This window comes from Sus scrofa, chromosome 8, assembly GCF_000003025.6.
Source record: "Sus scrofa isolate TJ Tabasco breed Duroc chromosome 8, Sscrofa11.1, whole genome shotgun sequence".
Taxonomy (NCBI): Eukaryota; Metazoa; Chordata; class Mammalia; order Artiodactyla; family Suidae; genus Sus; species Sus scrofa.
Window position 1 is genome coordinate 121,439,124 of NC_010450.4, and position 27,247 is coordinate 121,466,370.

At 38.2% G+C, this 27,247-nt stretch overlaps 1 protein-coding gene across 2 annotated transcripts in view; it reads left to right on the top strand.

The window, feature by feature from the left end:
* Positions 1-25,344, top strand: part of EIF4E (eukaryotic translation initiation factor 4E) — a 54,835-nt gene extending 29,491 nt beyond the window's left edge. For both annotated transcript variants that reach the window (XM_003129314.5, XM_005656555.3), the window contains exons 2-7: positions 1,413-1,519; positions 12,580-12,675; positions 17,082-17,145; positions 17,817-17,930; positions 19,590-19,729; positions 22,085-25,344. In XM_003129314.5, the coding sequence (XP_003129362.1) occupies positions 1,413-1,519; positions 12,580-12,675; positions 17,082-17,145; positions 17,817-17,930; positions 19,590-19,729; positions 22,085-22,199 (636 nt within the window). In that variant the 3' untranslated portion in view covers positions 22,200-25,344. The remainder of the gene's footprint in view (positions 1-1,412; positions 1,520-12,579; positions 12,676-17,081; positions 17,146-17,816; positions 17,931-19,589; positions 19,730-22,084) is intronic.

Sequence of the window (27,247 nt, forward strand, 5' to 3'; positions counted from 1 at the left end):
CCACACCTGTGGTATATGGAGGTTCCCAGGCTAGGCGTCCAATTGGAGCTGTAGCCGCCAGACTACACCAGAGCCACAGCAACTCGGGATCCGAGCCCCGTCTGCGATCTACACCACAGCTCATGGCAACCCCAAATCCTTAATCCACTGATTGAGGCCAGGGATTGAACCCGAAGCTCATGGTTCCTAGTCGGATACGTTAACCATTGAGCCCTGACGGGAACTCCCTGAGGGCTGTTTTTAGATTATACATCTCTGATTTGCTTAGTGTTGTTAATGTGACAGTGTATCTATTGTTTTGCTGGCTTGATTTGAATCTGATATCCACACCCTTGTTGCAGTGCCCCCGTTTTTTGTATCAGCTTTTGTTTCAGCCCTTTTCTTAACCACCTTTTTGTTGATACCAGCTTAAAATAGGTTAAAGAACTACGTGGAGTGATGTGGAGAACATGTCTTATTCCCACGTTTCTTTTTTTTCTTGACATTTTTAGATGACAGTATTATGTGTAACCTAGAAGAAGATTTAAGTTCAAGCCAATGTCTAGCTTTTTTCCTTAGGGCAAATTGAGAAAGAAGTTGCTGAACTTTTAAGTTACCATGTGTCATAACGGTATAACATGAAGGCAAGGACCTGTGTAGTACTGGCTTGATAAAGTTTTTTTTTTTTTTTTTAAGTCATTGTAATATAATTAGTTGCACTTCCAAACTTAAACCCCCTCCCCAGAAAGCATGCATAGCACTTTAATTGTATGTTAAGAAAGATACCTGATTTTCCCAACTTTTTTGCATGGTCTCTCACAATCTTTTTATTTATTTATTTATTTTTTGTCTTTTTGCCATTTTCTTGGGCTGCTCCCGCGGCCTATGGAGGTTCCCAGGCTAGGGGTCTAATCAGAGCTGTAGCCACCGGCCTACTCCAGAGCCACAGCCATGCGGGATCCGAGCCGAGTCTTTGACCCACGCCACAGCTAGCTCAACGGCAACACCGGATCGCTAACCCACTGAGCAAGGCCAGGGATCGAACCTACAACCTCCTGGTTCCTAGTGGGATTCATTAACCACTGAGCCACGACGGGAACTCCTATCACAATTTTTCTGATATTAAAATGTGTAAGAAGATAACAGTATATGAAAAATACTATCATTATATTTTTGAATTAGAGAAACTAAACTCTTTGCATCTCAGTGGAGAGATGCCAGAATGGTCTGGTGCCTTTTTTTTTTTTTGTCTTTTTAGTAATGCTTTCTTTAGAGATTGTCTGTTTAATCAAAAGCTTTTGCTGTAATTCCTTCTCCTTAAAAAAATGATATGGACAATATTGGTTCAAATTTATTTAGAGTTATTGCTGTCATATAAATTAAGAAATTTATTCACGTTAAAAAATTTATAATGTTTAATTATTTTCCAACAGGAAACCACCCCTACTCCTAATCCCCCGCCTACAGAAGAAGAGAAAACAGAATCTAATCAGGAGGTTGCTAACCCAGAACACTATATTAAACATCCTTTACAAAACAGGTAAGTTTTTTGACAAGTAGGTTTTCTGACTTAGGCAACAAAGTAAATGGTGAATGGGACAGGTTTGGAGGGAAAGATTAGATGAGAATAGTTTTAGATAGGTCGATTCCATTTTCATTTGGATGACCCATGTTTACCAAGTAGTTTTATTTGTGAATCTTGAGCTCAGAAAGTAGGACTTTGAAGTATTGGTTTGAAATTCACTGGTTATTGGTAACTGAAACCACAGTAGTAAATAAGTTCTCTTAAGTGAACTTGACTCACAACGGAGGCTTAGAATATTAGCACATCGGCGGGTGGGGGGGCAGTTTGGCTGCACCCACAGCACGTGGAAGTTCTCAGGCCAGGGATCAAACCTGAGCCACAATTGTGACCAGAGCCACATTGATGACAAGGCTGGATCCTTAACGCACTGAGCCACAAGGGGAACTCCACATAGGGTTTTTTTTTTTTGTTTTTTTTTCCTTCTGTCTTTCTGTCTTTTCTTTTAACTAACCCGAGGCATGTGGAGGTTCCCAAGCTAGGGGTCTAATAGGAGCTGTAGCCACCGGCCTACACCACAGCCACAGCAACGCCAGATCCGAGCCATGTCTGCAACCTACACCACAGCTCATGGCAATGCCAGATCCTTAACCCACTGAGCAAGGCCAGGGATTGAACCCACAACCTCATGGTTCCTAGTCGGATTTGTTAACCACTGAGCCATGATGGGAACTCCCACATAGGGGTTTTTTTGAGCAAAAATGCCTATAAAGGGTATAGACATATAAACTGTATAAAGTAGGACAGAGTGTGCTGGTCAGGAAAATTATTTTTTTTTTTTAAGGAAAAGATGGTCAATAACTTCAGTGCCACAAAAGAGTCAAATATTCATTGGATTGAAGGCCAAATCCTTGCTAGTGTTGGAGAAAGTTTAGTAGGTGGAATAAGATTGGAGTACTTTGAAGAGTGAATAGAAAGTATACTAATGTTTACAGCAGGAATAGATGGTTTCAGGTTAGCCTGTGAAGGAGGAAAGAGAGCTATGGAGTCTGGAGGTGGGTCAGTTTTTATTTAAGAGAAGTTAAGAGAAGAAAAGAGAGTTTAAGGTGAGGTAAATTTTCATAGTTACATTGTAATATAGTTCAGTATATGGTTTTCTCTGTCTCCACCCTGCCACTTCCCAGTATGTGTTTTTATTTAATTTTCTTTCTGGTTTATGTAATGAAAATTAACTGAAGTCACTGAGAGCTGATGGTGGAAAGAAAATGGCAACTCAGAAACATTGTAAGAATCTGGAGGAAAGTAAATTGGAATTAACTTCTGAGGCTTCTTAAGTACTACAGCTCCTTTCATTTCCTCCCCACCACCAGGCCTTTTACTCTCTTTACGTAAGATCCCACAAGTCTGGAGTTCCGTTTGTGATGCAGTGGAAACAAACCCAACTAGTATCTATGAGGATGTGGGTTCAGTCCCCGGCCTTGCTCAGTGGGTCGGGGATCTGGTGTTGCCGTGAGCTGTGGTGAAGGTCACAGATGCCACTCGAATCCCTCATTTCTATGGCTGTGGTGTAGGCCAGCAACTGTAAGTCCAATTTGACCCTTAGCCTGGGAACTTCCGTACGCCGCAAGTACAGTCCAAAAAACAAAAAACAAAACAAAACAAAAAACACCCACAAGTCTGTATATACTTGGTTTAATTTATCTGAAAAATGTGTTGTCCCTTTATGGCCCATATATATATATATATTTTTTTTTTAAATCATTTCTTCACTATCATGGTAGACTTACTGAACTAATAGTACAAAAATGTGTAAGTAGTTTTTTCGTAGAAGACCCATGGTTCTGCAGATCTATTTTCTAAACAATAGGAATTGTCAGCTAGTGAGTAAGTTATCAAAGGTCCAATAGTCCATAAAGGATAAAAAAAAAAATACTGCTTCAGGAAAGCATTGTGCCAGAAGTAGTAAGTTGAACAGTTGATTAGTGGCAGTTTCATACAGTTCAACCTAATAGCAGTACCAAACCCTTTAAAGTTTTTTTTTTTTTTTTTCGTTTTTTTCATTATCATTTAAAAAGCTGTGTCTTCTGATTGTGAACACAGTTCTTAGTGTTGTTATTGTGGGGAGAAGTAATCAAGGCATGTATACTCCTCATAAATTAAATGAATTTTGACAAGAGATTCCTGAAAGGTGTCTTCTTCAGTGAACAAACTGATTAAATCCTGAAATGAAGTCTATGAGGATTTCAGTTTTCTCTATAAATTTTATTTCTTTAATATTTGGAAAACCATTCAAAGATATTATTGGTTCAGATTTTGGTAGTTTTGTCATCATTATTTTTTGTAAATACTGCAGAATATATTATGTTTTCTTTTTAAAAACCCTGTAATTATTACAGGAAGGATTAAATCATTGGGGTACAAGGTATATAAAGTAAAAGTTCTGCTTTCCTCTTATCTCTTCTTCCCCATTTTGTTTTTATCTACACCCCAGAATAGTGTTAAAAGTTGGTTTGTATTTTCCTAAAACCTCAGTATGCATGTCTCTCTCTCTTTTTTTTTCCTTTCACTTTTTTTGGGGGCTGCACCTGTGGCATTAGGAAGTTCCCAGGCTAGGGGTTGAACCAGAGCTGCAGCTGCTGGCATACACCACAGCTTACAGCAACACCAGATCCTTAACCCTTTGAGTGGAGCCAGGTATAAAACCCACATCCTCATGGATCCTAATCGGTTTTGCTTCTTCTGAGCCACAACGGGAACTCCAGTGCATGTTTATCTTTTTTATACAGGTGGCCATACTGTAGAATTTTTTGTTTGTATGTGTAGATTTCAGCTCATAAACTAGTATCCTATATTAGATAAATATATAGTCTTGTTTTTTGTTTTTTGGGTTTTTTTTGGCGTTTTGCCTTTCCTTGAGCCGCTCCCGCGGCATGTGGAGGTTCCCAGGCTAGGGGTCTAATTGGAGTGGTAGCCACCGGCCTACGCCAGAGCCACAGCAATGCGGGATCCAAGCCGAGTCTTTGACCCACACCACAGCTCACGGCAATCCCGGATCGTTAACCCACTGAGCAAGGGCAGGGATCGAACCCAAAACCTCATGGTTCCTAGTTGGATTCGTTAACCACTGCACCACGATGGAAACTCCAGTCATGTATTTTATCAGTTTTTACATTAATGGGTATATGGGATTTTTTTCTATGTACAAACAGTGATATGATGTTTATGTCCTTACATATTTTTGCAGTTTGTGTGGCTATATCTATAAGCTAAAATTTCATATTTCTTAGGTTAAAGACTACCTTTTAACTGCCTTTGTAGATACTGCCAAATAATCCTCCTTTATCAGTTTAGACTACAGTTTGAGAGTTACTGGTTTCTATATCCTTGTCAACTGGTACCATCAATCTTTTAAATCTAATTGCCAGTCAGATTGGTTCTAGTCTGATTTGTGAAAACAATGTCTTAATGTTTTAAATCAATCTTCCTTTCTTTCTTTCAATTTTTTTTTTTTTTGTCTTTTTTTTTTTTTGTCTTTTGTTGTTGTTGTTGCTATTTCTTGGGCCGCTCCCGCGGCATATGGAGGTTCCCAGGCCAGGGGTCGAATCGGAGCTGTAGCCACCGGCCTACGCCAGAGCCACAGCAACGCGGGATCCGAGCCACATCTGCAACCTACACCACAGCTCACGGCAACGCCGGATCATTAACCCACTGAGCAAGGCCAGGGACCGAACCCGCAACCTCATGGTTTCTAGTCGGATTCGTTAACCACTGCGCCACGAACGGGAACTCCCTCTTTCTTTCAATTTTAAGGGCTGCTCCTGCAGCATATGAAAGTTCCCAGGCTTAGGGGTTTTTTTTTTTTTTTTTGGCTTTTTAGGGCCGCACTCGTGACATATGGAGGTTCCCAGGCTAGGGGTGGAATTGGAGCTACAGGAGAATCTTACCCACGCAGTTATCCTATTTAATAGCCGTGTAGTAGCTATTGCAGAGCCACGGCAATGAAGGGATCCAAGCCGAATCTTTGACCTACACTGCAGCTCATGGCAATGCCAGATCCTTAACCACTGAGCAAGGCCAGGGATCAAACCTGCAACGTCATGGGTACTAGTTGGGTTCATTACCTCTGAGCCACAATGAGTACTCCCAAATTTGTATTTCTCTTATTCATGTTTCAAAATAATTTCGGAACAGTCTTGTTTGTGTTTTTACCTGTGAGCAGTCTCTTCAGTCCTTTTATTTTACTTTCTTTTGGGTTACCTTTTCAGGTTTATTTTCAAGCTTTGTATATTGGGGATGCTAACTCATCCAAGGGGTTAGGTTGAAAATGGGTTTCCAAATCATTTGTCTTTTAACATTGTCAGTGGAATTGTGTTATTTTAGAGTTTTTTGACTTTCATGTAATCAAATACCAACTTTTCCTCCATGGTTTCTGAGTTTCATGTCGGTCTTAGGAGAATTTTACCCACACAGTTACCCTATTTAATAGCCGTGTGGTAGTTTCTTGTATGGATATATTACATTTACTCTATTTTATTTAAATAATTCACTATATTTTACTTTAATCAAATTTTCTGGGTCTCATGACCCCTTTGCATTCTTAAAAATTTTTGAGGATTCTCCAGTGCTTTGATTATGTAGATTTTTATCTTTTTCTATTTGCTGAATTAGAAAATAAACCTGAAAAATAGTAAAGTTACATATGTACTTAAAATAAGTCATTGCTTGTTAACATAATTTTTTTTTTGTCTTTTTGTCTTCTCAGGGCTGTACCCACGGCACATGTAGGTTCCCAGGCTAGAATTGGAGCTGTTGCTGCCATCCTATGCCAGAGCCACAGCAACACCAGATCCGAGCCTCGTCTGCAACCTACTCCATAGCTCATGGCAATCAATGCCAGATCCTTAACCCACTGAGCAAGACCAGGGATTGAACCTGCAACCTCATGGTTCCTAGTTGGAGTCATTTCCTCTGCACCACAATGGGAACTCCTAAATGTTTTTAATGAATCAAAAAATGTACTTGTACAGTTGCCACTGTGGCACAGTGGGTTAAGAATCCATCTGTGGGGTCTCAGGTTGCTGTGAAGGCGAAGGTTTGATCCCTGGCCTGGCACAGTGGGAGCTGCAGCTTGGATTCAGTCCCTGACCCCAAGAGCGTCCATGTGCTGTGGGTGTGGCCATTAAAAGTATATATTCAAAATAAGAAATACATAGTGGGAAGATTGGCATTTTCGTAAATCTTTTTAAGTGCTTGACTTAATAGAAGTCAGCTGGATTTTATAGCTGCTTCTGCATTAGTTTTGGGGATAAGTTTTTCACAGAAAGTATAAAAATAAAATACAACCTCACACAGGTACATAGTTGAAAAAGGAAGGAGAAATTTTGATAGCCTTTTAAAATAATTGTGGATATCTCCTTCCCTTGATACTGTGTTTGTTTGTTTCTTTTTTTTTTTCTCACTTTTTAGAGCTGCACTTGTGTCATATTGAGGTTCCCAGGCCAGGGGTTGAATCAGAGCTACGCTGCCAGCCTACACTACAGGCACAGCAACATGGGATCCAAGTTGAGTCTGTGACCTACACCACAGCTCACAGCAACGCCAGATCCTTAACCCACTGAATGAGTCCAGGGGTCGAACCCACATCCTCATGGATCCTAGTTAGGTTCATTAACCACTGAGCCACAAAGGGAACTCCCCATACTGTGTTTCTTATAGGTTAGTTGCAGTGTAGAATCTGAAACTATATCCGAGAAGTTTTTCTACTCTGTTATATTAAAATCAATTGATCTATCTTGCATTTGGAACAGATCTTTCCCATAATGATTTTGTACAGTACTGATCATTTGGAAAATACTGGTTTTATGAGTTTACAGATCTTCCAAATATTGGCACTTTTCATTATAGGGTTTCAAAACAATAACTTTCAGGAGTTCTCATTGTGGCTCAGCAGAAACAAATCCTAGTATCCATGAGGATTTGGGTTTTAACCCTGGCCTCTCTCATTGGTTAAGGATCCAGCATTGCAATGAGCTGTGGTGTAGGTCGCAGACACAGCTTGGATCCCACATTTCTGTGGCTGTGGTATAGGCTGGCAGCTGTAGCTCCAATTCAACCCCTAGCCTGGGAACTTCAGTATTCCTCAGGTGTGGCCCTAAAAAGACAAAACAAAACAATAACTTTCAGTATTATCACTACTTAACTCATTGGAAGTGTCTTTAAGTTAGGTCACACTCACAGTAGCATATGAGGCTTTCCCAAATTCTGATTTTTCTCCTAAAAACTCAAATTTTAGCAACAGGCTTATTCTGTTCATTTTTCAGAAATAAACATGGTTGATCAGCCAACCAAGTAAAAGTGGTGTATTTTGGAAAAATTGACTAGTTCACCTCACAACTCAATTGCCTAAGCATTGTGTTTAGTTTGCGAAAGTATTTTTTGTGTGTGTGCAGAAAAAGACATGTACACAGATTGAAATTTAACAAAGTGAGTAGTTTTTATGGCTTTATCAATGGCATTTTTAACTAATACATTGTTATTACTCTGAAAGCTGGCGGATACAGTGACTACTAGGGACTTGTGCCTAGTACAAATTTGTGCCACTGTATGATTCTTGCTATGTACAGCACCATTAGAGTTTTACTAACCATTGCTTCTGCATTATCAGAGCAGATGACAACACAGTGAAAAATAAAATGTCTTGGCATTTTTATGAAATATTTTTTACTCACCAGTGCTCCTGAAAAGGACCTCAGGGTCCCATGGGGGCCTGCATGCCACACTTTGAGAACTGTGACTTAAATAATTCCTTGTTAATAGGCATTTAAGAAGTTTTCCAAATTTTCCAAAATTAGGAACATCTTTTACGAACATTTTTGCTTATTCAGTTATTTTCTTAGGATAAATCTTTATATGTTTAATCACTGAATGCTCCCCCCTGCCCTTTTTTTTAATGGTTAAATGGCCACACCTGCAATATAATTGAAGGTCCCAGGCCAGGGACTGAATCCAGGCCATAAAGATCTTCAACCCACTGCCCTATGCCAAGAATCAAACTCTTTATGTCCATGTCTGAGCCACTGTAGTCAAATTCTTAACCGACTGCACCACAGTGGGAACTCTAATGCAGTTTTTTTTTTTTTTTAAGGCTGAATTTAATATTATTGTTATTATTTTGCTTTTTTACCTACGTCATGTGAAAGTTCCCAGACTAGGGGTCAAATCGGAGCTGTAGCTTCTGGCCTGTGCCACAGCCACAGTAACACAGGATCTGAGCTGCTTCTGCAGTCTACATTATAGCTCACAGCAACATAGGATCCTTAACCCACTGACCAAGGCCCAGGATCGAACCCGCATCTTCATGGATACTAGTTGGATACGTTTCCGTTACACCACAAAGGGAACTCCTATCACCATTTTTTTTTTGTTTGTTTTTGTTGTTGTTGTTTTTGTCTTTTTGCCATTTCTTGGGCGGCTCCCGCGGCATATGGAGGTTCCCAGGCTAGGGGTTGAATCGGAGCTGTAGCCACCGGCCTACGCCAGAGCCACAGCAACGAGGGATCCGAGCCGCGTCTGCAACCTATACCACAGCTCACGGCAACGCGGGATCCTTAACCCACTGAGCAAGGGCAGGGATCGAACCCACAACCTCATGGTTCCTAGTCGGATTCGTTAACCACTTCGCCACGACGGGAACTCCCTATTACCATTTTTAATTGAGGTATTATCGATGTATAACACTATCTGTTTTCAGATGTACAGCACAACAATTCAGTATGTGTATATAGTGTGAAATGATCACCACAGAAAGTCTAGTTAACATATATCCATCACAACACGTATTTACTTAAACTTACAAATTTAAGTACAGCTCTCCTCATCATATTGTTAATCATACAGTGTTTGTTATTAATCACCTAAATGTTGATTCCTGTGGAAGTTCACCGATGACGAGACATTAAAATCCTCAAAACTCTATTAAGCCTCAGGTAAAATGAGATTTAGTTTCTTAGCAACTTTCAAATTTGCAGTGCAGAATTATGAACTATAGTCACCATGTTGTACATTACTTCCCCAGGACTTATTTTACAGCTGAAAGTTTGTACCATTTGACCCCCTTCATGCATTCCCCCACTCCTGTGCCTCTGGGAACCACCATTTTTTTCTCTATAAGTGAACTTGGGGTGGTTTGTTTGTTTAGATCCCACATTTAAGTGAGAGCATACAGTACTTATTTTTCCTGTCTAGTGTCTAATTAAGCATAAAGTCCTCAGGGTCCGTTCATGTTGCAAACGGCAAGATTTCTTTATTTTTTTATGATATGAACAATCCATTAAATGTATATACCATATTTTCTTATTCATCCCTTGATGGACATTTAGGTTGTTTTCATGTCTTAGATGTTGAAAACTGCAATAAACATGGGGGTGCATATATCTTTTAAATTTTAAATTTAGTGTTTCATTTTCTTCAGATAAAGGCCCAGAAGTAGAATTGCTGGATCAAATAGTAGTGTTTTTGTCTTTTGTATAGGGCTGCACCTGCAGCATATGGAGGTTCCCAGGCTAGAGGTCAAATTGGAGCTGTAGCCACTGGCCTTCACCATGGCCACAGCAACTCTGGATCCAAGCCGCATCTGCAACCTACACCACAGCTCACAGCAACACCGGATCCTTAACCCACTGAGCAAGGCCAGGGAGCAAATCTGTGTCTCATGGATGCTAGTCAGATTTGTTTCTGCTGAGCCATGACGGAAACTCCCTCAAATGATAGTTTTATTTTTCATATTTTGAGGAAAGACTGAATTAACTTTAGAAATCTAGAGTACAGTACCTGACAGTTTGTGTGTGGGGGGGTGTTTAAAAGTTTTTCTGCCTGTGCTTTTTTTTTTTTTTTTTTTTTGTCCTTTTAGGGTGGCACCCGAGGCTAGGGGTGGAATGGGAGCTGTAACTGCAGCAACGCAGCATATTCGGGGATACTAGTGAGATTGTTTCTGCTCTGCCACAACAGGAACTCTTCTACCTTTGCTTTTTTGTCTTTTTTTGTTTTGCTGCCTTTTTTCTGGAGCTGCTCCCACACACGGCATGTGGAGATTCCCAGGCTAGGGGTCTAATCGGAGCTGTAGCCGCCAGCCTACGCCAGAGCCACAGCAACATGGGATCCGAGCTGTGTCTGTAACCTACAACACAACTCACGACAATGCCGGATCCTTAACCCACTGAGCAAGGTCAGGGATCGAACCCACAACCACATGGTTCCTAGTTGGATTCGTTAACCACTGCACTTAGCATGACGGGAACTCCCTGCTTTTGCTTTTTTAAAAAAACTTTTTTTCCTTGATAGTGGGTTGACAAATACAAATTATCAAGTAGGTATTGAAATGTATCTCCTCTTTGAGATTATTAAGCTTTAATATAAAATGTCTATATGGAAATCTGTCTTCATATAACATTTTTATCATTGGATAATTGAAATTCCCTTTGAGTTGGTATGGTAACTCAGAATTTTACTAAAGATGAATCATTGGGATGATTACATTTAAGTATAACTTTGATGTGACATCAGTTTATCTTGAAAGTATTAGAATAAGACTTTTTTTTTTGGTCTTTTTTTGTTGTTGTTGTTGTTGTTGCTATTTCTTGGGCCGCTCCCGCAGCATATGGAGGTTCCCAGGCTAGGGGTTGAATCGGAGCTGTAGCCACCGGCTTACGCCAGAGCCACAGCAACGCGGGATCCGAGCCGCGTCTGCGACCTACACCACAGCTCACGGCAACGCCAGATCGTCAACCCACTGAGCAAGGCCAGGGACCGAACCCGCAACCTCATGGTTCCTAGTCGGATTCGTTAACCACTGCGCCACGACGGGAACTCCAGAATAAGACTTTTTTTTAAACAAAAGTTACTTCTTAATTAACAAAAGTTACAAATAGTGTATACAGATACATAGAAACTGGTATGCATTATTTCAGAATATCTCCATGATAGCATTACTCTGTTAATCCCTTTATTATTTTTCCATTTGTGTGAGTCCCATATTCATAGTGCTCTCATTTCTCTCTTGTTTCTCTGTAAATTCAGCTCCTGTTCCCTACTTTCCAATTAAGTGTCCTGCTCTGTTTTTCTTAAGTAACTGTGCTGAATTATCTCTATCATAGCAGTTAATATTTGTCGCTCTACAGCTTTATTGTGAATTCCCTGTGGGATGATCCTCAGTGGGTATCTAAATATAGCAGAGACTGTTATGTAGTAAGTACAAACTACATACTTTTTAAATGAAAGAAATAGGGAAAACTACTCATTATTTGCTATTATAAGTAAATTATTTTATTTTTCTGATAAAACGTATATGAAATTTACCATCTTAGTGGTTTTTTTTGTTTGTTTGTTTGTTTTTTTTTTTTGTCTTTTGTCCTTTTAGGGCCACACCTGAGGCATATGGAGGTTCCCAGGCTAGGGGTCCAATTGGAGCTGTTACTGCTGGCCTATGCCAGATCTGAGCCGCATCTGCGACCTATACCACAGCTCACGGCAGTGCCGGATCCTTAACCCACTGAGCAAGGCCATGGATCGAACCTGCAACCTCATGGTTCCTAGTTGGATTCGTTTCCGCTGTGCCACAATGGGAGCTCCCCATCTTGGCCATTTTTAAATGTACAGTTCAGTAGTGTTAAGTACATCCCCATTGTTGTGCAGCCAATATCCAGAACTCTTTTCATCTTGCAGAAAAACTTAAATTCTATACCCATTAAACAACATCTCTCCATTCCTTTACCATTTAGCCCCGGCAACCACCGTTCTACTTTCTCTATGAATTTGACTGCTGTAGGTGCCTCATACTTTAAGTAGTATTACACAGTATTTTTTTTTTATTGTCTTATTTCATTTACACTTTCCTTCCTTTTAAAGTTTGTTTAATATTCCATGGTATATTCCATGCCATGTTTTGTTCATCCATTTATCTGACAGTGGTGGACACTTGGATTGCTTCCCCCTTTTGGCTGTTATGAATTAACACTGCTTTGAACATGAATGTAAAACTTATTTATTTATTTATTTTTTGACACTGACTTTTCTGTTTTTAGATGGGCACTCTGGTTTTTTAAAAATGATAAAAGCAAAACTTGGCAAGCAAACCTTCGGCTGATCTCTAAGTTTGATACTGTTGAAGACTTTTGGGCGTAAGTAACCATTTTAGGATGTTTGTTTTATTATAATTATTCTTTTTAAGTTGCACTCACAAAATAAAGGATAAGGTGAACACTTAGTATTCACCTGTTTGTCCATCTTCTCAAAACTTTAAATTGGTGATTATTCCTCATCAGTTTTAGAAAGCTTCCATTTTGTCATCTTTTATCTCTGCCTATTCTTTTTTTTCTTTGTTTAGAGATATCTTTCCCTGAGAATCTTTCATTGTCCCTAGAACTTTTTTTTTTTCTTCCTTTTTGCTCTTTCTTTGGACTGTTCCCGCGGCATATGGAGGTTCCCAGGCTAGGGGTCTAATCGGAGCTGTAGCCCCCGGCCTACACCAGGGCCACAGCAACGCTGGATCCGAGCCGCATCTGCAACATACACCACAGCTCACAGCAATGCCGGATCGTTAACCCACTGAGCAAGGGCAGGGGCCGATCCCGCAACCTCATGGTTCCTAGTTGGATTCGTTAACCACTGCGCCACGACGGGAACTCCCTGTCCCTAGAACTTTTGACAGCTTTTTGGAGCTTGTCCCCTTTACTGGTCGCCTAGACACATTTGCTCTATTCTTGGGCATTCCAGAACTTTGTTAGGTTCTCAAATTCTTTTAAGTGTAACATCTGGATATCTTGTGACAGAGATTCTGAGGTTTTGAAGACTGAATTGGTCAAAATTCGAGGTTTGTCAAAGAATGACAGTGTCTGTGATTAGAGTTTATTTGTTTTATACTTTATAATCAACTTTAAGAAGAATAATTGATACATTTTTGAGATTTCATTTCACATTTAGTAAAAAGTTAAGATTTGGGGGGTCTTAAATCTTTGCATGGCTCCAAAATATAATTTAAAATAGTGAAATCTTTTTTCAAGAGGCTTTGGAATATTGATTCTCTAAAAACAAAGTTGATTGAGTATGTCTCTTATATTTTTGCTTTTTTTTTGGTTTTTTTTGTTTTGCTTTTTAGGGCCGTACTTGTGGCATATGGAAGTTCCCAGGCTAGGGGTCTGATCAGAGCTATAGCTGCCGGCCTACACCACAGCCCCAGCATCGCCAGATCTCAGCCACATCTGCAACCTAGACCACAGCTCATGGTTTCCAGTCGGATTCATTTCCGCTGAGCCACAACAGGAACTCCGAGTGTGTCTTTTTTAAATTTTATTTTATTTTATTTTTGTCTCTTTAGGGCCGCATGAACGGCACATGGAAATTGCCAGGTCAAATCAGAGCTGCTGCTGCTGGCCTACACCACAGCCACAGCAACTTGGGATCCGAGCCACACCTGCAGCCTACAACCACAGCTCGTGGCAATGCCAGATCCTTTAACCACTGCGTAAGGGCAGAGATCAAACCCACCTACTCATGGACACCATTTGGATTCATTACCACTGAGCCACAATGGGAACTACTTTTTTTTAGGGCCGCACCTGTAGCTTATGGAAGTTCCCAGGCTTGGGGTCAAATTGGAGCTGCAGCTGCCAGCCTATGCCACTGCCTCCGGCCTGTGCCACAACCACAGCAATGCCAGATCCTGAGCCTGGGTGCCTGCAACCTACACCACAGATCACAGCAACACCGGATCCTTAACCCACTGAGCAAGGCCAGGGATCAAACCTACATCTTCATGGATACTAGTTGGTTTCATTACTGTTGAGGCACAATGGGAACTCCTCTAATTTTATTTATTCAAGAGTTCTCTAAGAAATAAGTCTCCAGTCTCCTGTGGAGGAGGAAGAGCAAGGATCCTGAACCATTCTACTTTGATGAAGATTTGCATATACCTAGTTAGTTTGGCTTTCGCCAGTTTACATAATTAATGTTTCTAAATGGGCATCTAATTACAGTCTGACCCCCTACTTCAGTTAAGTGTAAGCAGTGTCATTGCTTAGTGGATTTTTGTGCCATAATTTAGAGAGAAATTCATTTTTGGGGTTTTATTTATTTTTTTGTCTTTTTGCCTTTTCTAGGGCAGCTCCCGCGGCAAATGGAGGTTCCCAGGCTAGGGGTCGAATCAGAGTTGTAGCCGCCAGCCCATGCCAGGGCGACAGTAATGCAGGATCCCAGCCTCATCTGCGACCTATACCATACCTCATAGCAACACTGGATACTAACCCACTGATCGAGGCCAGGGATTGAACCTGCAACCTTGTGGTTCCTAGTCAGATTCGTTAACCACTGCACCACAATAGGAACTCCTAGAGATGAATTCTTAAGCTTTCTATGTAAGTCACTTTTTTTGTGGGTCTTTTGCCTTTTTTGCCATTTCTTGGTCTGCTCCGCAGCATATGGAGGTTCCCAGGCTAGGGGTCTAATTGGAGCTGTAGCCACCGGCCTATGCCAGAGCCACAGCAACACGGGATCCGAGCCACGTCTGGGACCTACACCACAGCTCATGGCAATACTGGATCCTTAACCCACTGATCGAGGCCAAGGATCGAACCTGCAACCTCATGGTTCCTAGGCAGATTCATTAACCACTGCACCACAACAGTTACTCCTAGAGATAAATTCTTAAGCTTTCTATGTCACTTTTTTTTTTTTTTTTTTTTTGGTGGTGTTTTTATGGCTGCACTCACAAGATATGTAGGTTCCCAGGCCAGGGGTCAAATTGGAGCTGTAACCGCTGGCCTACACCACTCAGGATCCAAGCTGAGTCTGCTCTTGGCAACAAGGGATCCTTAACCCAATGAGTGAGGCCAGGGATCGAATCTGTCCTCATAGATGCTGGTCAGATTCATTTCCACTGAGCCTTGATGGGGACTCCCTAAGTCACTTCTTAATTTCTTACTTTTTTGGATTATATTTAGTGTCAACAGCCATTGAGGGTTTTTTGATTTAGCCAGTCTGTCTGCATTGTTAGGATTCTGTTTAAATGTGCCATTACAAATTCTCATTGTGAACTTTCCAAGAGACCTTGGCATTTGATGAAGAAGAAAGGAGACAGCAGAAAGAAGCATTGTCTTTTCTACCTTGATTGCCATTGAGCAAGGTCACTTCCACACTATCTAATAATTTTATAAAGGTGGTGGTGCTGATTCTGTAGTATTTAGATCTGTAATACTGCCTAGTGGAAGCTGTTAGTGATAATGTAGTTTGAGAAGAATTACCATTAAGTAGAACAACCCAGGAAACCTTATGCTGTCTTATGCAATCTCACCCAAATTGGATTTGTTGTTATATTGTGGATGTGATCCAAAGGATGCCAGACTCTTAAAAATGCTTGAAGTATTTGTAGACTGGGTTAAAAAAACACTAAGACAGTTTTACCTAAGAATAATAGCACCATCCATGGCCAGTAGTCCATATAGCTAAGATCATTACTTCTCTATGATGTTGGAGATAGGCAAAGTATTCTTACTGTATTGTCAATTTTGCAACAGTTTTACTGTAATAGACTTCATGAGATCAAATGATCTATCTAGCCTCCTCCTTTCAGGCTAGTGAAATACCTAAGTCATCCCAAATGTTAATCTGTTACATTGCTCTTTGGGAAATCATTTAGAAATACAGATTATTTGGTTCCACCCTGTATTTAGAATCCTAAGAAGCAGGGCCTGGAACCATTGCATTTTGTAAAAAGCTCCCTAAAAGATTATTACGCTGATTTACTAGTAATGGTCTGTGGTGTTCGGGAACCATTGATCTGCTCTACTCTTGGATACTTTCAGGAATAATAATGTTGATTTATTTTAGTCATGTAATTCCAATGGTCAGGAAGTTTGTCTTGCTTTCTCTTTTTTTGTCTTTTTGTGTGTTTAAAATTCTCATTAGGAGTTCCCATCGTGGCTCAGTGGTTAACGAATCCGACTAGGAACCATGAGGTTGCGGGTTCGATCCCTGGCCTTGCTCAGTGGGTTAAGGAACCGGCATTGCCGCGAGCTGTGGTGTAGGTTGCAGATGCGGCTCGGATCCCGCGTTGCTGTGGCTGTGGCATAGGCTGGAAGCTATAGCTCCAATTCGACCCCTAGCCTGGGAACCTCCATATGCCGCGAGAGTGGCCCACAAAATAGCAAAAAAAAAAAAAAAAAAGACCAAAAAAAAAAAAAAAATTCTCATTAGCCTCATGAATTCTTTAATCTACTTAAAGCCACCCCATACCTCTATTCTCAGTTTCTTATATATACATATGTGTATATTAAGTTAACTAATACATCAAAATATACTTTTTGTCAGAATAAAATCTTTAGCAGTACTTTCTTGAAAATTATCAATTGTTGATTCTTAAAGGTGACCATTATTAAGATCTGTTTGGTCCATTTCAGAAGCTGACTCAGAAAGAAAAGTAAATATGAGCTTCTGTCTTGTTATTTTAGTCATACTCTCTGAATGTATGTGTAAGTACCTAAACTCTGCATTACATATTCCATGTTTATAATTGTCCTTTTCTTTTACCTAGTCTCTACAACCATATCCAGTTGTCTAGTAATTTAATGCCTGGCTGTGACTACTCACTTTTTAAGGTATGCTTGATTGGTGATTTCATGTTTATTGTAAGACTGGCTCATTCAGTTATTCATTAAAAAACTTGCTGTAAACTTAAGAATAGTTAACGCTCCAGAATAAATTACCTTTACCAGGTTTTAGCAAAAATATATTTTGCCCTATTTTAATATAAATATTTGCAATTAGATGAGAATCTTACTGTATGGGCACATACTGTGAGTGATTTTGAAGAGAACTTTAATCACCCAATCCAGTCTCTTCTTTATTTATTTGAGTAGATCAGCTCTGGAGTTTGTCAGGAATTCTTAACCTGGGGTGTGTGGGTCCTTGAGATATTTGAGTTTTGTCAGATGATGTAGCAGGTGGGGCATTCATTAGCACTCTGAAATTGCAGTTTTTTGTGTGTATTTTCTGAGTATAGCTTCTCGAAGGTGTTTGTTCCTCAGAATGTTTTAGAACCTCCAAATTAAGTGAAACTCTAAGTTTGATAGCTTATAAGTCAGGACTCTATTATTCTGCAATCCAGGCCTCTGGCTTTAAGTCATATATTTTTTCCCCATTACATCAGTAATAGTTACATGGAAGTAAAGTAAAAAGTTAGCAGGATCGTTGCTTGCTGTTTCTAGTGATGATCTCTTAAATTAAATTAACAATAGTCTCTTATATCGTTGTCTCCCTAACTTTGTAGGATGGTATTGAGCCTATGTGGGAAGATGAGAAAAACAAACGAGGAGGACGATGGCTAATTACGTTGAACAAACAGCAGAGACGAAGTGACCTCGATCGCTTTTGGCTAGAGACAGTAAGGTTTTAAAATTGTAAAGCTGTTTTGGAATGCTGAGACTTAATTTATGTTGCATTTTATGTTGGTTACTTAAATCAAGAGTATAAGGATGCCCACTCTTGAAATCTAATAAGCACACACTTAGTTTAGTTTTGTCATGTGAATCTTGTATACTTTTTACATACTAGTACAGTGAAACCCCCTGCCACATTTACAAATCCAGAAAGTGATTGGGAGTTGACTTAACTTCCACAATAAAAGCTCATCCTCATCATTTTATTAACTTCAAAATTAGAGAACCTCTCACATTTTATATGATGTCAGTTTTTACAATCCTTAGAGTATTGCTTTGTATACTAAACTTTTTAGATCAGTGAAGGAAATAGTTAAATTATAGCTTGATATCATTGAGCTTATATGTTGTGATGTAACTTGGAACTTTTGGCTTCATACTACATTTATTAAATAGGAACTTACAGGCATTTTCTCTAGTGAGAAATTTCAAACCCCAAGCTTTTAGGAGTATGGATTATACTCTTTTATATCCCTCGCACTTGAAAGTGTCTGGCTTATAGTTAGCACTTTCTTTTTTTTTAATGGCCGCACCTGTGGCATATGAAAGTTCACAGGCTAGGGGTCATATCAGAGCTGCAACTGCTGGCCTACACCATGGCCATAGTAATGCCAGATGCAAACCATGTCTGCTACTTACGCTACATCTTGCAGCAACACTGGATCCTTAACCCAGTGAGGGAGGCAAAGGATAGAACGTGCATCTTCATGGATACTAGTTGGGTTCTTAACCCGCTGAACCACATGGGAGCCCCTATAGTTAGCATTTACTAAGTCAAGTAATAAGAAATATTTGAATGAATGGCATTCTTTTTTCCGTCTTTCTTTCTTTTTTTTTTTTTTAAGAGAAGAAACTTAATTTTGCTTTGGGGAGAGATTATCAGTAAATAAATCATGTTAGAATTCTATGTTAAAAGTCATTTCGGTTTGCAAGATGACAAAATTTCTGGAGATGGATGGTGGTATAGTATGAATATACTTAATGCCACAGAACCGGCCGCTTAACATGGTTAAGGAATTCCCTGGAGGCGCAGCAGATTAACGATGTGGCATTGTCACTGCTGTGGCTCTGGTTACTGCTGTAGTGTGGGTTCAATCCCTGGCCCAGGAACTTCCATATGCCACCAGTGGGGCCAAAAAAAACATGGTTAAAATAGCAAATTTTATGTTATATACTTACCATGGTTTTTTACAAAATTAGAAAATGTTCAAGAAAAATAACAAGAGTAAAATTCACTTAATCCATGGCCAGCTATTTCAGTTACTCCATTAATATTTTTTTGCTGGCAAGTATAAGCAACAGTAGAGCAAATGAATATTAATAAAATAATTCACCTTTTATGTGCCCTGACATCAGTTGCCTGGTTTGCTTTGAAAAAATTAACATAACTATTAATGTTCTTGGTATTAGACAAATTGACGAATTTTTCAAGAGCCAGGACTAAGAACTATGTACATAAATATAATTTTAATATTCAAAAGGACAGCTGTTGATTTAAAAACTTTTTCAGTTTCATATATATACAAATATATGAGACAGTTGCAGCTTAGTAAACTGTTTAAAATCTGTTGAACCTAATTTGGGATTGGGCCTTTTCTTTTCAGCTGCTGTGCCTTATTGGAGAATCTTTTGATGACTACAGTGATGATGTATGTGGAGCTGTTGTTAATGTTAGAGCTAAGGGTGATAAAATAGCAATATGGACTACTGAATGTGAAAACAGAGATGCTGTTACACATATAGGGTAAGTTTTGCTGTTTGTGTGTGCTTCTTTTAAAATAGATAACTTAAAACAAGTACTTTTTAAATAGTGTGTAACTTAGTAGATCATTACTTTCCTTGTTTTTATGAACACTTTTATAATCTTGAGTCCTCTATTGGAATTCAGTGTCTTGTTCATAATTTTTTCACTTCTCTAAATTTCTTTCTTTTTTTTTGTTTTTTTAGGGCCACACCCGCAGCGTATGGAAATTTCCAGGGGTAGGGGTCCAATTGGAGCTGTAGCCGCTGGCCTACGCCACAGCCACAGCCACGCCAGATCCGAGCCTACACCACAGCTCACCGCAGTGCCGGATCCTTAACCCACTCAGTGAGGCTAGGGCTCAAACTGTATCCTCATGGATGCTAGTCAGATTTCGTTTCCACTGAACCATGACGGGAACTCCCTAAAAATTTTTTTCCTACCAATGAAGTGTATAATCACCAGAACAATCTGTTTTGGGTGTGGCATTTTATTTATTTATCAAATGAGAATATTTCTTTTTTTCCTACTTTAAAATCATGGTGTTAACTGTATATAATACACAATAATTTGGTGAGTATTGGCACATAGTGTATGTGTATTTTATGCTTTCGTGTACACTGTACATAAAATTTTAATTGAAATTTAACTCATGGTCTCTTGATTTTGTCCATATGTAAAACCCACGTGTAATTTTTAAACTTTTTTGGTAAATATTACTGTTTGTAAAAATTGCATTTCCCCCCCCCAAAATGTCAGTCATTGTTAACTAGGATTTTCTTTTTACGACATTTAAATTAGTAAAATTGGACTTTAAATTTTGTGTTAAAATTAAGTACCAGCCATAGGTCACACTATGTTTAATTTGCCCCTGTATATATTAATTTTTCAAACATTACGAATTGTCCTATGAACGTAATTCCTTTCTGAATTACAAGGTGTAGGGATTTTCCAGGTTTCATTCTCCAGAGGGTTTCTGTATCTAAGAGGAAGTTGATTATTGATTTGTCATTATGTTCCTAATCTTCCTGTCAGCATCAAAACTTGTTAATTGTGGTGGTATCCTGTTTTTTTGAAAATGTGTTAAAGTAATTAAGTATGAATTTCTTTACTCTGAAAGTTTTGCATTTGTGTCAATATTAAAAGTTTTTGAAATCTTTTTTTTTTTTTTTTTTTTTTTTTTTTTTTTGTCTTTTTGCCATTTCTTAGGCTGTTCCCTCGGCACATGGAGGTTCCCAGGCTAGGGGTCTAATCTGAGCTGTAGCTGACGACCTACACCACAGCCACAGCAACGTGGGATCCGAGCTACGTCTGCGATCTATACACCACAGCTCATGGCAATGCCGATCCTTAACCCACTGAGCAAGGCCAGGGATCGAATCCGCAGCCTCATCGTTCCTAGTCGGATTCGTTAACCACTGTGCCACGATGGGAACTCCTAAAAGTTTTTGAAATCTTTATAAAACATTTGACTTCAGTTTATTTCAAGGAAACATTTTTTTCAACCTTCTAAGTTGCATGGCTCAGTGTTCTTGCTTTTTGACATTTCTAATGATTAAATATAATTGAAGGTAGTATGTTATATCCTAATGTAAATTTGGTAATAGTTGTAGTTTTAGTTATCATAAAATTATTTTTAGATACTTTATTCAAGGGAATGTAGTGAAATCTTCTGGAGGGTAGAGTATGAATAAAATGTCTTGGAATCATACTAATTAATTAGCATCCTAGTTAATTATGCATGTAATATGGCTTCACCATATGTGTTTGTGATCAGTTGTTTGTAAATAATCAGGTACTCTAGGAGTTCCTTTTGTGATGCAGTGGTTAATGAATTCAACTAAGAACCATGAGGTTGCAGGTTTGATCCCTGGCCTTGCTCAGTGGGTTAAGGACCCAGTGTTGCTGTGAGCTGTGGTGTAGGTTGCAGCTGAGGCTCGGATCCCTTGTTGCTGTGGCTCTGGCGTAGGCCGGCGGGCTACAGCTCCAATTCTACACCTAGCCTGGGAACCTCCACATGCCTCGGGAGCAGCCCAAGAAATGGCAAAAAGACAAAAATAATAATAATAATAATCAGGTACTCTAAACTATAATCACCATAAGCCCAGGGCTATCCTTGCTTTGCTTATTATTAATTTACTAATCACAGTACCTGATACATAGTAGACTCTGAAGTATTGGTGATTAACCAAGATTGTTGTGAAAATGGAGAGTAAATCTTGCTAAAAGGGAAAGAGTGCAGTTTCATGTTTCACTGTCTAGTCTGGGTATTTTTTCAACATATAGAAAGAGTAATAATACTGAATTTGGGGTGTGTGAATAAAAATTAATGGCTGCTTTCTTTTCTTTTTCTTCTAGGAGGGTATACAAAGAAAGGTTAGGACTTCCTCCAAAGATAGTGATTGGTTATCAGTCCCATGCAGACACAGCTACTAAGAGCGGCTCCACCACTAAAAATAGGTTTGTTGTTTAAGAAGACACCTTCTGAGTATTCTCATAGGAGACTGCGTAAAGCAATCGAGATTTGGGAGCTGAACCAAAGCCTCTTCAAAAGCAGAGTGGACTGCATTTAAATTTGATTTCCATCTAAATGTTGCTAAGATATAAGAGAAGTCTCATTCGCCTTTGTCTTGTACTTCTGTGTTTTTTTTTTTTTTTTTTTTTTTAAATTTTGGCTAGAGTGTCCACTGTCCCAATCAAAGAATTACAGTACACATCGTCCCCAGAATCCGTAAGTGTATTCCTGGCCCACTCTGTATTAGCTTAGTAGAATTAACCATTACAGACACATTTGACCCATTCACAGTATTTAAAAAAAGAATTTGCATTTCTATACCTTCTAGGAGATAGATTCTTTTCATGTTCCATTGTATGCAGGAGCATATTTTGCTGGTTTGAAAGAGTATGATGCATACAGTTTTCTAGCAATTTTCTTTGTTTCTTTTTACAGCATTGTCTGTGCTGTACTCTTGCTGATGGCTGCTAGATTTTAATTTATTTGTTTCCCTACTTGATAACATTAGTGATTCTGATTTCAGTTTTTCATTTGTTTTGCTTTTGTTTTTTTTCCCTAATGTAACATTGGTGAAGGATCCAGGAATATGACACAAAGGTGGAATAAACATTAATTTTATGCATTCTTTGGTAATATTTTTGGTTTTTCGTAACTACAAAGCTTTGCTACAAGTTTATGCATTTCATTCAAATCAGTGATCTATGTTTGTGTGATTTCCTAAACATAATTGTGGATTATAAAAAAATGTAACATCATAATTACATTCCTAATTAGAATTAGTATGTCTGTTTTTGTATCTTTATGCTGTATTTTAACACTTTGTATTACTTAGGTTATTTTGCTTTGGTTAAAAAATGGCTCAAGTAGAGAAGCGGTCCCATTCACATTAAGACAGTGTACAAAACTGTAAATAAAATGTGTACAGTGAATTGTCTTTTAGACAACTAGATTTGTCCTTTTATTTCTCCATCTCTAGAAGGAATTTGTACTCCTATTGCAAGGCAGTCTCTATTATATCTTCTCTTGTAGTGTCTTCCACGTGAACAGCATAAGTTTGGAGCATTAGTTTGATTATGTTATTTCAATTTTTAATAAATTGAATAGGTAGCATCATATATATGGAATTAAATGGATGTGGCTATCTTTGTTTTTTATAAAGTAAGGCGCAATCCTTCAGTCTTAGGTAAATAATGTACTCAATATGTTAAAACTCATGAGAATTGCAACCTTGGTGTATCACCATTTGATTGGTAAAAATAGTAGTTGTAAAACTTGGTTGCTGAATTGAGATTTTTTGTGTGTCAAAATGATAGCATAGGGAAAGAATTATAGGTGGTGGGGGCGTATGCATTAAGAATTTTGTTAGTATTGCTGTCTAAATAGAATTGGAATAAACAGGTTATAAAGACTTGTACTTATAATGATTAATTGGTGTAGTATGGTTTTATGTAAACTTGAAAACTTGATCTCTTTGTAGGCATCATTTGAAAACAGTTGTCTATAATACATAATTGTATATTCTAGATCCTATAAAATGAAATATAGCTATATAGTAGACAAAAGGATAAGCTGAACTATAGGTAGAATAAAAACCATTAGTTGAGAGGAAATTTTGTCTTTAGATGGTGATTATGAATTAATCATTTTAAAACTGATAAGCTTGACAAAAACCCTATATTAAATAAACATGAAATTAATAGTATTGATTTTATTGAAGAATTCAACAGTTTAAAGGGTACCACAAGCTACCATCTGAGTACTATCAATACCACAAACACCCCTTGTTCAGTATTCTAGAAATACTGAATCTTTGTGTTGATAAGCTCAATATACTGTACCTAATAATAGCTGTTGTTTAAGCTTGGGTGATTGGTTAATGTGACTTATTGTCTTTGTTGATATATGTAGATGTGAGCACTTCAGGAGCTTCCTTAAAAGTGGTGGTGGGGTGTGGGCAAAGGGTGGCATTGGAGGAATATATCTATTAGAAATTACTGCTTTATTTCCTTAACTCTAGAATTAAAAAGTGCCAGCGTTGGGGGGGTAGAGGAGGAATAAACTATTAAATGTACACAGTTCTAAATTTTTAGAAACCCAGATTTATAGCATTTTATTATCCTTATCACTGCCATCTTAGAATCACAATCAGTTTTAAGTTTTTTTCCCCTCATATGGGTGGGAAGAATGATTCTGAGTCAGTTTTGGCAAATGCCAATTAAGTATCACAATGACCTGCCAATTTTCTAACTTGATTAGTATCTTTTCTAAATATAAGATTAGATTGTACATGATTTTCTAAGTTACTTTTTCCTCTGTCCAATAGGATATTGTAAATAAATATATTTTCATAATAGAGAATTAAAATAATCTTTAATGGATGAATAGTAGTTCACTGTAGGGATGTGCCATATTTCATTTAACCAATGTAATTGTTAATAATTCCAGTTCTACAGAAGGACTTGAGGCATACTATGTAAGAACCAAATAATTAAAATCCTTACATAGTACTTATTATATGCCAGGCAGTATTCTAAGCACTTCACATGCACTTTAACCTGCACAATGATACTTTAATCTAGGTGCTGTTATCCCCCCTTAACAGATGAAGAAACAGAAGCAGTGAAAATTTAAGTCATTTAGTGTGGATTTGAGTCCTGGAAATGTGGTTCCAGAGATCCTACAAAGCACATTATACAATCTCAATAGTATAGAGCCTACCTGATGGGCTATATAGTAAATTGTACCAGATTATAGTCAATTTATAGGTCAGGACATTTTTTATCTTGCTTCCTTTGGTAATGAAACATATAATAGATTGAGAGTCCCCCAGGCTACTCTTCACAATTATTTGGGGTTTTCGAGAACATGGAGACAAAGGTACAGGAGTTTAGAGGTGCATAGATTAAGTGAATATTTTCATATACAGTTTTAAGTGTCTATATCCTGTTATCTTCTAAGATAAAGTGAAATCAAAGTTTTCAAGCTGATAGGAATTGAGATTCTTAAATGCTGACATTTGCATTCAAAAGGATAATTTTAATTTACTAAGGCAGTGTGATAATGTGATGTTTTACATTTAAAAATTAAAACACATTAATGACAAGTCTCTGTGCTACTTTTTATCTGTAACTGTTATGGATTGTCTTCATTATTGAATAGATGGAAAAAACAGCTGAATTTTCTCAGACCCTCTGGGCAAATGGCAAGATTTCAGGTCAGATTGACATTAAATAACAAAACCCTAGGTCAGTGCTATCCAGTGTTTCTGTGGACCAGTATAGAACTAGAGACCATCTAGAAACTTCTACAGGAATTTCATGTTGCTGCGACATTAAAGTAAGTGATCGTTTCTCTAGTAACTTAATTTTTAAAAATATATTTGGTCAAAAGTATAATTTGGTGTTTGAAACTGGTCCTTCATTGGATATAGTTTGAGAGAACTCTTAGATTGTTTTCCTCAGTACCCAAGGCCAGTCATTTGCCCATCAGTGCCTAAAACACTTTCCATTCATCTCCTCACAACTGATGGACTTGGTGTCAGAGTTTCAGCCCTTATCTGTAGCATCTTTCAATAATACCTTTTGGTATCTCGCTTACTATGCATTTCAAAGTAGACATTAGGTAGCCTTCCTAGTACTTTGGATAGTTTTAGACTTTAATATTGTTGGGATTATTCATTGCTCGGAGCAAAAAAATGAAATTGTGGGCATGAGATCACATGTGCTATGTATGTCTTTTCTAATTCAGAAGAACCAATTTTCACATTTTAATCTTGCACATTTTTTTTTTACTTTAGAATTTGTAAATACCTCATAGTTACGCAGAGAAATTATGCCCCTACCTTTCCCCCAAACAGTATGTCTCAAGTACCTCTATTTACTGTGCTCTAGGTGCTGACTGTACAGCAGAAAACAAAACAGACTGGTCCCTACTCTAAACTTAAAAACAGACATCTTAAAAAGATGTCTATTCAGAATAAATCTTTCCGCAAGTTTCGACAAATAGTTTGTGTTACTGAGATAAAATTCCTAGGGTTTCTGTTACTGGGGATTAGTAGTCTAGAGGTAAATATAAAGTGAGGTTTTGCTCTGAAGACCCTTCCAACTCTAACATTGAGTCTAAATAGATCACACTATAGGAGACTCTACCAAACCCTTACATGTAAATTACAGCTTTTTTGCAAGACTTAATTTCTAGTTTATATTACTGAAATCTTGATTTTCCAAGAAGTTTTGGGCTATGGCCCTTTTTTGGTTATGAAATTTGCAATTTTTAAAAATTTCACCATTTAACATTTTTTTTTAATTTGTTGAAGCATTTAAAATGTGATTGTGTCTACATTGTTGTGGTTTTATAGATAGCAGTTTTCTCTGTTTACCTTCTCAAAATACTCATCATGCTTTTTTTCTTTAATATTTGACCAACACATGCCTGTTTTACATACAGAAAGGTAGAAGGTAACAATTTCCTGCCTCCTTCAATCCCACTCTTTTTCAAGGTACCACTCAGATTTCTTATGAATGTCCATAAAATTTTCTGTGTTATACCAGATATATGTGTGTGCGTGTGTGTGTGTAATCTTTTCTTTGGACACAAATCATTTTGCTAATTTAGCACTGTTTTCTTATTTAGTAATCTTGGATGGTTTTACGTCATAATACGTGAAAACATGTTTGTTTTTATAATTGTTTTGTGATCCATTATATGAATGTATGTCTTATTGGAGGACTGACTGCCTGTCTTCCTTCTTGTATTTTTTGCCTTTCCAGTCTCCCAGTGTAAGTTGTAGTCTTTTCTTTGTATGGTGTGGTTTTTTGGTATATGTAAAGAAAACAATTTGTTCTTTTTAAAATTTTTTTTTCTTTTTACGGCTGCACCTGCAGCATATGGAAATTCTCCGGCCAGGGGTCGAGTCATAACTATCTGCTGGCCTACACCACAGCCATGGCAACACTGGATCCAGTCCACATCTGTGACCTTTGCTTTAGCTCTCAGCAGTGCTTGAT